A 14824-nucleotide genomic window follows, 5' to 3' on the forward strand; every position below is an offset into this window, starting at 1 on the left:
CAAAGGGGACAAATTGGGGAAAATTAAGGAATGTCAACAGAGGTGTTTTATCCAATTGCAGGGCATATGTGCTGGCCCCAGCAAAGATCAATCTTTTCAAGTTCATTTCTCTAAATACTAACTTTAAAGTATAACTTGTGGCATGAATCCATACACTAAGCACCTAAATGAGTTTGAGGGGTAAGAAAGGTTATAACTGCCATATGTTAAACCACTATGTTGGCTGATGGCCATATTAAATGTCATAATGGCATCTAATTCTAGGCTACTGAAGTATCCTTCAACCTTTCCATGTCCGAAACACTTGGTCTGCAATGCAGTTAAATTTTTTTTTGTTGCTTCCTTGCATGTATTTGGCATTCATTTTAGAATCCCAAAGGACTTGCTAGAGCAGCAGCAACATATTCTGTTCTTTAATATTCCTCATGGAAGTAGAAAATGTTAAACATCAGATACAGTGGGAGATATGAGTCGACCACTGCTGTTTCCCTTGTGGAGTTTCTGGTGGCCTGAGGCAATGGAGCATCTAACTCTAGTTCTTGCTAGGTAATTCAGAAATTTGCTGGATTTTTCTATCATGTGATGCTAATGAAGCCTACTCTGTTGAGTGATTTTGCACACATTGAATTTGACAGTGGCATGGGTGAAAATTGTACCACATTTTCATTGAGTATTGTCATCTTCACAGGAGAGATTCTTGTTTTATCACTATGGTGCTCATTTTGCTAGTTGTCAACCCACAAAGTGAAAATTGATTGTTTTTCACACCAGCTGAGATATTCGATATTGCAGGTTGCCCCCTCTGTCATCTGGTGACTGTTATTTACTGTGCTAGTGTATGTTTTCCCAGGAATAAAATGAAATTCAGTAACTGTATATGCATATTGTAAAATAAATCTTTGCATAATTGGTCATCGCCTGCTTTTAGAATCATTTGCAAGGTTTTTTAAAAAACCAATCACTGTTGTGGCAGTGCACAAGGTAACACTGTAGATCATCTTCCACCTCGGGACCCTGCAACCCCATGGCATCAATGTGGACTTTACCAGTTCCCTCATTTCCCCTTTCTTCCCTGCCCCACCTTACCCCAATTCCAACCTTCCAGGTCAGCACCGCCCTCATGAGCTGACCTGCTTGTCAATCTTTCTTACCACTTATCTGCTCCACCCTCCTCTGACCTATCACCTTTACCCCCACCTCTATCCACCTATTGCACACTCAGCTACCTTCCTCTCCCATCTCCTATTCCTCCCCCTCTCTCCACCCCCGAGGCTCCCAGTCTATTTTCCTGATGAAGGGCTTTTGCCCGAAACGTCAATTTTCCTGCTCCTTGGATGCTGCCTGACCTGATGTGCTTTTCCAACGCCAGTCTGATCTTGACTCTAATCTCCAGCATCTGCAGTACCCACCTCCGCCGACAGTGGTTAGCACTGTTGCCTCTCAGCTCAGGGACCTGGGTTTGATTCCACCTTCAAGCGACTGTCTGTGAACTTTGCACATTCTATCCATGCATGAGTTTCCTCCCATAGTCGGATGTGTAGGTTAGGTGGATTGGCCATGCTAAATTGCCTATAGTGTCCATGATCGTGTAGGTTAGGTGGATGAGCCATGGAAAATGCAGGGTTACAGAGATATGGTAGTGAGTTGGGATGCTATTTGGAAGGTCAGTGTAAACTCAATGGGCTGAATGGTCTGCTTCCACACTATCTGAATTCGATGACCGATGTCAGATCCTCAACTGTGTGACTGGTGCCCAGGTTAACAAGGGAACAAAGTCTGTCAACACCTACCTTTCCGAGAAGGGCCTTGCAGGTCAGTGGCTGTGTTACTGCTCTGGGCCAGAAGTCTGGGTTCAAGCTCAACTGGCCCCAGAAATATGTCATAACACACCCAAATGGTTAATTTTTAAAAATTGTCAGTTTTTATTGCCAGTAGATAGAACAAGCAGTTAAGGAAAATACTGGGCATATGAAGTCCAATTTAGTTGGAGCACCACAGCAAAGCTGAAGCATAACCAGCTAAATCTTGCAAATAGTCATACAGCACAGAAACAGACCCTTCAGTCCAGCTCATCGTGCTGACCAGACGTCTCAATCTAAGTTTGGCCCATTTGCCAGCATTTGGCCAATGTCCCTCAAGCCTTCCTATTCATATATCCATTTGGATGCCATTTAAATGTTGTAACTGTACTCACCTCCACCACTTCCTCTGGCAGCTTGTTAGAATAGCCTGTCACAGCAATATGTTATGCTACTGAGATCAAGGTATGAGAGAGGGTTTATTTTCTAGATGGTCCAAAAGTTATTGAGTTGCTGATGTCCAGAATTCTTAATGTCCTAATATTCCTGTCCTAAAATTCTTTTAATGAATACAAAATTCAGTTTGTTGCTTTCTGTTGTAAGTTGGTACTTTTTGTTGAACAAATATTTATTTGTAATGGCAATACTTGGAATCAGTAACTTAATCTCATCATTATAGTCAGTTACCTTAGATAAATTGTCACTCTTAAAAATAAAGAACAGTGGGTTATTGTAATATGCTGTGCACAGCGTTTTCATTGTGTATGTCAAAAGATTGTTTTATCTGAAAGACAAGACTGAGTAGGCTATCGAAGGTGAAGTCACATGGGATCCATAGTAAGTTGGTGGCAGAAGGGTGTTTCCCTGACAAGCGATCAGTAACCAGTAGTGTTCTGCAGGAATCAGTACTGGGACCCCTATAGTTTGTAATATACATGATTTGGAGGAGTATGTAGGTGATCTGATCAGTAAGTTTGCAGACGACACACTGGAAGCTGCGGATACTTTAGAGGATTACCAGAGGATGTAGCAGAATGTAGGCTGGATGGAGAATTGGTGGATGGAATTTAATCTGGACAAATGTGAGGTGATGCATTTTGCAAGGTCTAATACAGGAGGCAAATACACAGTAAATGACAGAACCTAAAGAAGCATTAGCATACAAAAGGATTTGACATACAGGTCCACAGCTCCCTGGAAGTGGCAGCACAAGTGGATAAAGTCATCAAAAGATGAACAGCATGCTTGCCTTCAATTGGGCATAGAGTTTAAAAATGGGCAAGTCATCCTGCAACTGTATAGAACTCGAGTTTGGCCACATTTGGAATATTGGCTATGGGTAGAGTGGTAGTTCTTCTGTTATGCAATGGTTGCACTCTTACTTTAGAAACAGCGCTTAAAGTATTGGTGATATAATCAAGTTACAGCCCACAAAAGTTCGTGCTTTAGAAACTGCCCCAAATTTGGCAATCGCATTACAGCAAATTCACGAAACACATGTTATAGCAGAATGTCCAGTATAGTTCTGGTTGCCGCACTACCAAAACTTCAGAAATGGCTTCCCAGGATGTTTCTGGTTTGGAAGATATTAACTGCAAGGAGAGATTAGACAAACTCTTTTATTTGAACATCAGAGGCTGAGGGGCGATCTGCTCTAGGTTTATAAAATTTAGAGGCATGGATAGTTGAATTTTTTTCCCAATGTAGAAATATCAGTTATTAGGGGGCATATGTTTAGGATAAAAAGTCATATTTTAAGGAGATGAGAGGGGCAATTGATTTTATGCAGATGGTGCTAAGTACATGGAATGCGTTGCCAGAAGAGATGGTAGAAGCAGATACAATAGTAATGTTTAAGAGGCACCTTAATAGCTAAGTAAACAGGGAATGGGGCAATCTTGGTGAGGCAAAGGGACTGTTCTGTGCTATATTGCTATTGTCATAGATTCATTCAGCATGGAAACAATCCCTTTTGGTGCAACTATTCCCACACTGACCATGTTCCCAAACTAAACTCGTTCCAGTTGTCTGGGTTTGGCCCATGTCTCTCCGAACCTTTCCTGTTCATGTACTTATCCAAATATCTTTTAAATGTAACTGTACTCTCATCCACCACTTCCTCTGGCAGTTCATTCCACACATGTGCCACTTTGTTTGAAGAGGAAGTCAGTGCTGGTGATGTTATCATTGCTCGCACTGTTGTGGAATTGGAAAAAGTATCTTTTATTTCAGAACCAAACATAGTGCACCTTCTGCAGCCTCTATCACTTCCTTTCGTCTGTGGCTGCCACTGCAGCCAATTATCTGGTACATCACTGCTCAGGGAGTCATAAGGGTAGCAAGTAAGAGCCTTTTTGAGTGTTCTGTGACTGTGGTGTCGCTGGCAGAAGCATCTCAGGAATTGACTGCATGGGCTGAGAGGTTGCTCCTGCAGTGGAGGAGTCAACAAATTAACTAAGGTTCTATGTATACAAATTGAAACAAAGTAGGGTTTTTGTTTCAATAAAATGTCAAGGGATCTCCATCAATAGTTGACTTAAGTATTGGTTTGTGATTTCTGTCCACAAAGACTTTGTAAATAAAGAGGATGGCAATCTTTTTTAAGGCCTATCAGTTTTTAGATAATCCAGTGTCAGTCATTCCCTTCACTATGAAATGGGCATCATTTTCTTCAGGAACGACCATAGGTGCCAAATAAATTTTAATTGCCGTAGTCAGCTCCTCTATATCCATGCAACAAACAGCTGTTTCCTATTTTTGCACATTCCTCACCATTTTTCTAACCCTGCTATGCATTCTGTGCTTCCTTCATTGTAGATGTGTTAGCAGAGCCTTCAGCACCACACTTCAAGAATGGGCTAAAGCCCTCTGCATTTGTTTTCCTCATCTGGTTTATGGCTTGAGACATGGCTTTGTTACATCTGAGGTACAAAATAACACTGGTAGTATCAAGTGACTGAACTTATCAAGTTTTTGTAAATTTCTAGGAAAATGGTAGTCTAGTCTTTTCCACCATCATCCTTACTAGAGTCCATTAGCGGCAGCGTAGGTTAGATCTTCAGAACGTTTTACCTGGATGTTTAACAAGCCAATTTGAGAGACTTTTGTGAGTTTCAAGTAGTTCTGTTAGTGCAGAATCTGATATAAGTGCAGTTAAACCACTAAATCCAGTTTCATACTTCGTTTTCAAACCAATTACAGTATTTAACGTTAGCTGGTGGGAAAAACACCTTTTCAAACTTTAATGTTAAAGTTTAGAATTCTTCTAAGCCTTTTAAGGTTTCTTCATCTTTACAAAGTATGGGTTGTCCTGTCAAGTCTTCATAAAAATATCAGTGCAGAATGGGTGTGCATGCATCTAGACATGCCTCAGTTGCTCAGAAAACAGTATGAATTAGATGCTATTGCTTTCATGTGTCAGCTTGCATTGATTTTTGAAGCAAGTATATTACAACTGTCAAATTCTTACCCACAATAAGTGATTTTGTTTTTAGTCAGCAAGGTATGTGACATAGGTGGAACACGTTGTGTTGTTCTATGCAAGTGTCGGAGCAAAAATAATGGATGCATACTTGTTTCATGTAACAATACAGCTAAATTTAAAGCATAGGTCAGCAAGTAGGGAGACGTAGAGGCTACCAAATATACATAGGGGTACTGTTGGAAGTTCATCAGCAAAAATTCTACTAGCTCGAGGTGCAATTAGTAATAATACTATGGCTTTAAGAGGTTTTTTTCTGAAATAAAAACCAATTGTTGGGAAAGCTCAGCAGGCCTGGCAGTATTTGTGAAGAGAAATCAGAATTTCTCAGGTGCTGCCAGACCTGCTGAGCTTTTCCAGTGATTTCTGTCCTTGTTTCTCATTTAATGCATCCAGTTCTTTCAGTTTGTATTTTGTATTTTTTGCTTTTTTTTAAACGATTGAGACAGAGGTGATGAGTGATCTGTTCAAAGCCAATAAGGTAAATGGCTTGTGAGGCCTTGGAGTTTTTTCCAAAGTTGAAACAGTAGAAGCAGCCTGACTGGGTGGGGTCAAGCTCCCACAGAACCAGATTTTTAGTCTTAGCTTTCTGCAGTTGCTTGTATTTTAAAATTGGATGTGGAAGCTCTTATTCCTTTCTCTGTTACACCTTAAAGCTGGGGTTCTCATCCTGCTAGAGTTTCATATGAGGCAATCTATTTTACTGAATATGCTTTTGCAAAGGATGAGTTTATGGGATGTTACTATATTTGAACAATTAATATTATTTTATAGTGAATATATTTTGTAAGCATTTATATAGTTATAGTTAAGAATTCTTTTTTATTTTCATTTTCAGTATTTTAACTGTTTTGTAAAAGTAGTGTGCTTTGTTTAAAGTTTGACCAATCCATTCGCATCTAAAATGCAATACCTTAACTTTTCCTTTCGTTAGGGTAAGTGTAAGGGCTCTAGGCTATCTTAATATGTTTCGCGGTGGTTTGGTCTAGTCCATTACAAAGTTAGCACTTGATGCCTGCAGTAGTGGTTGGAACTGAGAATAAGAAATTTAAGACTTCTGGTGTTCACTGTCTTCCACTTAAGACTCAATCAGCATCCTTTATTTGTTTCTTGGCCCCAACATTCTCTTGAGGAAGTAAAGCCATTCATCCCACGTTTCTGTACCATATGAGATGGCCAGAAAACTTTTTTTGCTTCCTGATTAAATGAAATCCCAAGTAATCTGTATCTAAACCAACTCCATTTCTCTGCATAGCTGAGCTGCTCTTCATATTGAAAACCTTCTTTAACTTGTCTCACTTCCTCTAAACTTCTGCTTTTCTACTTGCTCATTCTCTCCTTTCCCAGAGTTAAATAGAGATCCACTAATGCTAATTTTTCCCCACCTCACCAATTTCAATGAATACCACCTATGCCATTTCCGCCACCTCCAGTATGATTCCTACACTGAACATATCTCCTCTTAAGATTCAAAAGAGACTGTTCCTTCCTTGACGACATGGTCTGCTTCTGCTTCTTCCTCCTATTACAATTCTTCATGCAAGTGCAGTAGGTGCTATGTCTGCCCTTACTTTCTCAATGCTCATCATCCAGCATCTACCCATAGATGCTGTCTGACCAGCTGGACACTTGCAGCATTCGCACTCTGCATCTGTGTGAAGGCTGTGTTGCTATTGAACCTTTTCTTACAAGGAGAATTTATTGATGAATTGCTTTTCAAACTGGAGTAGTAGTATGTGGTTAGGATCTCTATGAGGAGAGAACCACTGCTTTTCTTAATATGTGAATGACCTTAACTTGGGTGTACAGGGCACCTTTTTTTTTAGAAATTTACGAGGGGGGCTGCAGATGCTGGAGATCAGAGTAGAGTGTGTGGTGCTGGAAAAGCACAGCATTCGAGGAGCAGGGAAATTGACATTTGGCGGCATAAGCCCTTCAGGAATGAGGCTTATGCCTGAAATGTTGATTCTCCTGCTTGTTGGGTGCTGTCTGACTGCTTTTCTAACACCACACCCTTGACTCTGAAATTTGCATATGACATAGATTTGAAATATTGTGAACTGTAAGAAGAGTAGACATGAGCTTGAAGGAATTAGGTTTGAGGAATCGTTTGGCAAGTGAAAAGTTCATACAGAAGTGATCCATTTTGGTAAGAGGAATGAAGCAAAGCAAAATATAGGATAGAAATCCATATGATGTGCAGGTGCAGTGGGACAAGGGGCAGAGAATGTAAAAGCAAGGAAATTTTACATCCAGCCTGCTTGGTTTCAACTGAAGCATTGCATTCACTTCTAGGCATTACGTTTTATGATGGATTTGGAGGTATTTGAGAGGATACAAAAATGATTCATGGAAACAGTTCTAGAGGTGATAAATTTCATTGAAGCAGATTGATTAAAGAAATCTGGCTCCTCTTTAGAGGAGAAATATTGAAAAATTGAAGATTTTTAAAACCGAGGTCTGGATAAAGTGGATAGAAACTGTCACTTTTTTTGGCTGAAGATGAAGATCCAAAGAACCCAGTTTAAAGTGACGGACAACAGAAGTAACGGTGGCAGGAGAGAAAGCATTTTTCTGTGTAGTACATAGTTAGGGATCCAGTGCACTGCCTGAGAGGGAATTAAGCCCTTGAAAAAGGATTTGCATATTTATCTGGAACAAAATAAATTTGTAGTCCTATATGGAAAAATGGGACAAGGGTGAGTTGCTATTCCAGAATTAGCACAGACTTAACTGGCCAAACAGCCTCCAATGTTGAAATAATTCTGTGACTCCCCTTGCCCCAACATTATTCTTTGCAAATACTGTAATATTTTTAAATACATAGTGACTGAAATAATCGACTGTGCAATTACTAACTCCCTTTGTATAAACAGGTGGGGCTTGAGGATAGCTGAACTCTTGAATTTCTTTGCATTATGTTTAACCTTTTCAATTATAGCCAGAAGTAGCCTTTTCCTTCGTTTTCGTGGAACTCATTTTTGTGTTGAGATATCTTTTTGAGAAGGAGTGAAAAATCTTATCTTTTGAAATGGAAATGCCAAGCATAATAGTATCAGATTTGTTTCTTTCAATACAAAAACAGCAATGACAGAGGTTCAAAATTACAGCTTTGAATGTGAAATTGATATATTGGTGTCTGTTGTCCCTCTCCCTTCATGAGTCTCTGTTTTTATCCCCTCAGATTTCTTTTCTATAGTTGCTGACTCCTGTTTGACCACAATTCTGCACAAATGTCATTTAGTATTTCACCCAAGTCAATTTCATTATTACATGTATTATCATAATGTTTACGTCCAGTCCTTGGCTGAGGTTCATACAGGTGTTTTCTAACACTCTAGTATTGGCTAGCGAAATGGAACAGAACTGTCAAATTGTCCAAATTGTAGTGGTACCACCCTGATAGAGCTGACCTGTTTTCAGCTCTGGCATTATATTGTATCTTGGTTTTTCCAAACTGAGTGCCTTGATTATGTGCCATCTTTATCAATTGTGAAGTAGTTAGGAAACTGATTTGCCTAGTTTTAATGCTGTAATTTTGTTTTCTGAAGTTTATTTTGATGCAGCACAAATTACTTCATGGCTGATTAGCACATACCATGCAATGTGTTCACACATTTAACCTCTTCTCATTTCCGCCTCTCCTATCAAGAGGTGCTCGATCAGATTTTACTACAAATTGGTAATTTTAGCTTTGAAAGTGGTGAAGATGCCAATCAGATCAAATTCCTTCATTCCCTTCTAACTTAAATAAACATAAAGTTTGAACAAAGTGGTACCTTTTTATTTAGAAAAAAAGCAAGTGACATTAGCTTTGTGAACAGAATATCAGATGCGCACAGACTGTCAGACCTTATTGTCTCACAGCTGGCTGCTTTTGCGGGTAAGGACGTGTTAATGCAGTCTGGCTTAGAAGGGAGCAAGGTTCCCTGGATGGAACCCAGTATAAACTAATCAAACAGCTCCCCCTGGCCTCCAAAGCTGTCTACCAGTATTAAATTTATATCAATCACAGGAAGTCTTTGCATTCGAAGTCGTAATTTTTTCCCCTCACATCTGGAAGAGAGAAATTATTTTTTGCATCAAAGGTCATGAGGATTCTGGGTAGGGCAAGAAATGAGAGCCATGCAAAACATGGGAAAGGGAGAATACAGCTACTTTTCCACCTTTCCAAAATAAGTTATTTTTGAATGGTTTGGTTCCAAGCCAAGTTGTGTAGTTTTTTAAAAATTTGCTTAATGTGGAATGCAGAGCATGATTTCAAAAACAATGAATTGTGTTCTTAAATCGACGATTAAAATTGTTGTCCCCAGCGGATAACTTTTACTCCTTGAGATTAAATTTTGTTTTCATCCTGTTATAGAGTTGAGGAGAGAACATCCTAAATGGACTTTAGGTATTTAAGTTTTCCTGTTGTACTCCATTAACTATCACCAAGAGCTGGTGCCTTACTCAAACACCTGTGTAAAGATTCAGTAGATCAAAGGGAGAACATGAAACCACTCATAGTGTTTCCATGAATGTTTATTTTTGCAATTCTGAATTGCACAACAAAATTTGCGAGAGAGGTGCAGAGATGCAATTAAAATTTTTTTTTAATAAAAAAATAAAAATTGACAACTCAGATGGGACAGCAATAATAAACAGTCATACATCAGACAACCATCCCATCAAATGTTTGTGTAAAATTAATTGAGAACTTGTACTGAGATTCTCAGTAACAAAATGAGTGCAACCATAATTGACTTAGTAGGCAGGTCCTGCCTTAGCAGAATACCATGTCATGGAATTTACATTGAGATCACCAGGATGACTATCAGGATTTCAAATGAAAATTGTAATTGTTTAAAACCCCATTAATCCTCACGCTGTCTTCAAAGATAAATGGTCTACATGGTTACCTTCAAGTCCTGGTCCTTGACCCCAAGGAGAAAAAAATGTCATTGTTCTTGTACCCGTTGTTTTATTGTTTGTTTTGTTTGAATTTTGGCAACTCAGTGTTTTGTGAACTGTTCCTTTTTAAGCTTTACTTCATTCTTGGTAGATAAATGCTGGTAGCAGTAACCAAAGTTACCTGAAAATCAATGGGGGCATGAATCTATAATTTTTTTGCAATATCCAAGGCTAATTGTTAAATCAATGTGGTTCATGAATGCAGGATACTGGGAAACCTGCCTATTAAGCTTATAACCTTTTATGCTGTTTTTCTTTGTTATGGGATGTGGACATAAGTGTTGTGGCCAGCATTTATTACCAATTCCTAATTGCTCTTGAGACGGCTTGAACTACTGTAGTCCATAGAAATGTAGGAAGCGGAGTTGACCATTCAGCCCCTTGAGCTTGTTCCACTATTCAATGAGATCATGGCTGATATGTCATCTAACTCCATATACCTGTCTTTGGCCCATACCCCTCAATACCTTTGATTAATACAAATTTTATCTATCTTCAATTTAAAATAAAAATAAATTAAATTATCCTGCATTCATTACCATTTGTGGACCAGTTCCAAAGATCTACCACTCTGTGTGTAGCCCTATATTCTGCTCTCTGTTCCAAAAGACCGTGATTTGTCAGACCATTGAATTCAGGTTGCAATATAGTAGTTGAAATCCAGAAGGGTAATAATTCCACAGAAGCTGAAAGAAATAGTAAGAAACTGCGCACACATACTGAAAGTAGCATTTCAATTAGTCTTACAGGTATTGTTCAAATGTACACATGTTTAATGGTTCCAAACTGGGCAGAAATTTAAAAGAGCAGTATTCTTTCCCATTACCCCATGTTTCAGTTTTTACATGCAGTTGTATCACAGTTCTCCCAATTTCAGAATCTTAACGGTTGTTTCATTGCCTAGGATAAAAACATTGCATGAAAACCCATTGGGCAATTTGAAACACCATCTGTATCGTGCACCTGTCAAAATTTGTGTACATATTTTGAACCTTTGCTAAAAGGAATCCCACTCCTTTATATTTTAAATTATCACATGAAACAATTTGCCCATGTGTTTTCAAAACCAGACTCTGGTCTCTGTTTTGCCATTGTTTATTTTGAAAATAATCACCCGACACACAAGGAGGTATTTATTTTTGTACTAAAGAAACAGTACCCTATTACAGTTCTATAACTAACATTGCATTGACTTCAGGTAACTGCCTCATTAACTCTGAGGCAAATGTGTCTTCTAACATGGGTAGAAAAAGCAAAAGCTAGATATAAATGCTATTTTCTGTTTCTGTTTTTGTTTTTATTTCTAGTCATTTGATGGAGCAACTAAATTTGTAATTTCTTCTTTTAGGGATCTTTGATTCTATTTAGGCTTAAGTGGGAATTTGGAAGACTTTTCTGTTTGTCCATTTGTTAAGCCATCATTTATTCCTTAATCCTTAATTTTTCAAGGAGCAGTTAGTCAATCATATAACTGACTCTCATTTAGACTGGACCAGCTAAGGATGGCAGATTTCCTTTCCTAAAGGACGTCATTGAACCAAATGAGTTTTTACGACAATCGGCAGTTGGTTACATGAGCTTTTAGATTTTTCTGTCACTCTAGATTTTTATTGAACTTGAATTTCACTATTTGCCATGGTGGGATTCGAACCATGTCCAGTACCCCTAGGATATTAACCTGGGATTCTTCATTACCAGTTGAGTGACATTACCATTAGGCTGCTGTGTCCCCTAGTATTAACTTGTATAATGCACTGTTTCTTGGTACAATATTAATCTAATTGTGAATAGCATTTGCAATCTTTTTTGAAACATTTTTATCTGAAGGGAACATGTTTTTCTAGCAGGTTTTGTATGTGTCAACAGCTTTAGCCTATGCAGAATGCAGATATTGATATCCAGCTTTTACATTGTTCAAGTGGAGACTATATAATAGAAGCTAATGCACTCCATTGTGGATAAGGCAAGCTGTTGAGGCCTGAGAAGAAAGAAGAGTGTTTGTAACAGTGCTTTTTGTTTTTTTAATTTTACAATTTGCTTCCATCAAAGCACATCTAACTGTTCAAATTTATTGCTTGCAGCAGAGAATGTTAATGGGCAAGGTGCTTTGAAAGAGGAGCATGGTGTTATGGTATGAAGTCATCAATAGAATATGATATGTCATGTTACTGTATTCAAGGAAAGAAGCAAATAACAGCTGTCAAGCTTACTCACTGCCTAACCAAACTTCTTCAACATGGTCAGGAATGAGCCACTGTTTATAAATGTTGAAATGGATTTTTGTGTTTTAATATTTAATTTGAAAGATTAGACTGGTTTTGTGTGTGTGTGTGTGTGTGTGTGTGTCAAGGTGTGAAATTCAACGTAGAGGATTTTACTAATGTAGACTGCTTCACTACAGTAGTTGTAGAATCCAAAAATGTACACACATGTGAAGAGATGCTCATTAAATGAGAATCTGATTTGATGATGAGCACTAGATAACAAACTGGTTTTAAATTGGTGCTACCAACTAAACCACAACCTAAGTTAGTGTAATGTTTAGATTTTCAAAACTGACTTCTAAATACGTTGGAAGACTTGGATTTCTCTCGATTAGATCTTTTAAAACTTTTTTCATTTGCTAATTTAGTAATATGCTCTGTTTTGAATTATTAATAAAAATATTTTGGGATGTTGGTAATATTTTTCTTTGGGTAGCTAACCCAACAAAAGACTGCGACAAAATGGTCCCAGCCATTGCTTCAATATTTGAAATGGGGTTTTCCAATGCTGAAACATTTGAAAACCTGTGTACAAACGTGACCATGAAAGAGGCATACTATAATTATTAATATTCCACACTATTGGTATCCATTTTATTTCACTTAGGTTTTTCTTAAAATTGCGCTAGGTCCAGCTGTGACAAAACCTACTGTATCATAGGTTATTTGATTATTCAGCAAAGCTAATGGAACAGTAACACTTGATTTAAGACAAGTTAAATGTGTATTGATGTGTCCTCAGCACAATCTGACACACACAATGTTTCCCCGCCCTATAGAGGTATCTCATTAAAGCTGTCAGTGAGTCATTATTAAGTTTTCATGTGGTTATGTTTTGATGCTAATGTAATGTGTATGGCTTGTTTCATTTCAGCACAAATGTGGTTATGAATTATTCAGAGATAGAGTCTAAGGTTCGAGAAGCAACCAATGATGATCCGTGGGGACCTTCCGGGCAGCTAATGGCAGAGATCGCCAAGTAAGTACTAATCTTGCTGAGCTCTAGGGGTATCTCCAAATATTCATAGATTAAGCTTTCAGCAAAATTATCTGTTCAAAACATTGATTTATTTATTGTTTGAATAAAATCTGTAATATCACTGTTTTGGTCCATTTCAAAATAAGGAATTGCATTTACACCATTTAATTTCGCTTGAGTGAAATGCAGTTGAATGGGAATGAGCTAGTGAAAGCACATGGGAATTTGAATACTTAATGAAGTTGCACCTGGAGCAACCTTAACTCCATTCTTCTGGAGACGATGCAGTTTATGACTTTCTAGGTTTTAAGCCTAATGGAATTGAACTGCACAGGATGAGTGAAAGGGATGTTATCACTAAGCCTACAAACCTCTTACAACATTCTTAGAGTGAAAGTAAAATTTACTATTAAGCAAATGGCTACTTTCATGATTTCAAAGTTTAGAAGATGCTAAAGGAGGTCAGTTTCTTCAAAGCGCACAATGCGTTACAGGTTACAGGTTGTCGGAGCTGGAAAGTTACTCGGTTTATGAAATAACCATACTGATCACATCATTATGAGCAATATACAAATGACTAAAATCGACCATGTAACTGAACACACTGTACAGTCTCAAGATGATTTAATTTACTGTACTTAAGCTCATTTTCCAATACTGCTGGACAGGACTCATTATTTCAAATTCATCCCATCACTACCAACGATGAACTTGTAACCAGTAATATTTTACCCTAGTGTAATATATCTGAGCTTTCTCTCTAGACACACCCCAGAGTTTACAAAATTGTGATATATTGCATGAACAAAGGTAAAACTTCATATGGATCGTCAGAAAGAGCAGTGTAACGTGAGTCTAAGATTCGCAAGCTGTGGTTAAGAATTCATCTTGGTGATTCAAATCAGCTTTTAAAAGAGCAAACCATTTTCTTGATTCTTATCACTGTTGAATTCTGATAAAATTAATAGTTGGGATCTAAATTTCTCAGCATTGTATCATACATTGGCTGAGGAATTACTTTTTATTAAAACAATGTAGCTATTGTAGTAGAGAATAGTTGGTCAAAATTAAAAACTAGATGGCCTTGTATTATGTTTCACTACAACTGTTGATGTCTACTACTTAACCCAGCATAGAGAAGCAAGGCACTGCTCTGTAACATAATTGGTTGAAGGGTCACAGATGCTAATTCTGCACTTTGGTGTGAGAGAAATGTCTGCAGCATTTATTCAGATGCAGTATTTTTGATTAGGTGGTTAGATAGACGTAGAGCTATGAGTAGGGAAAAAGTTAACTAATGAACTAATTTGTACTAAGCAGTCAGAACACTTACAGATGTGATTGTTCA

General features: G+C 38.0%; 1 protein-coding gene across 3 annotated transcripts in view; it reads left to right on the forward strand.

The window, feature by feature from the left end:
* LOC140492218 (clathrin interactor 1-like) overlaps positions 1–14824 on the forward strand; it is a 177475-nt gene that overhangs the window by 99432 nt on the left and 63219 nt on the right. For all 3 annotated transcript variants that reach the window (XM_072591121.1, XM_072591120.1, XM_072591122.1), the window contains one exon: positions 13372–13476. In XM_072591121.1, coding sequence (XP_072447222.1) covers positions 13372–13476 — 105 coding nt within the window. Of the gene's footprint in view, positions 1–13371; positions 13477–14824 lie in introns of those variants that run through there.

The sequence above is a fragment of the Chiloscyllium punctatum genome, chromosome 20, assembly GCF_047496795.1.
Source record: "Chiloscyllium punctatum isolate Juve2018m chromosome 20, sChiPun1.3, whole genome shotgun sequence".
Classification (NCBI taxonomy): Eukaryota; Metazoa; Chordata; class Chondrichthyes; order Orectolobiformes; family Hemiscylliidae; genus Chiloscyllium; species Chiloscyllium punctatum.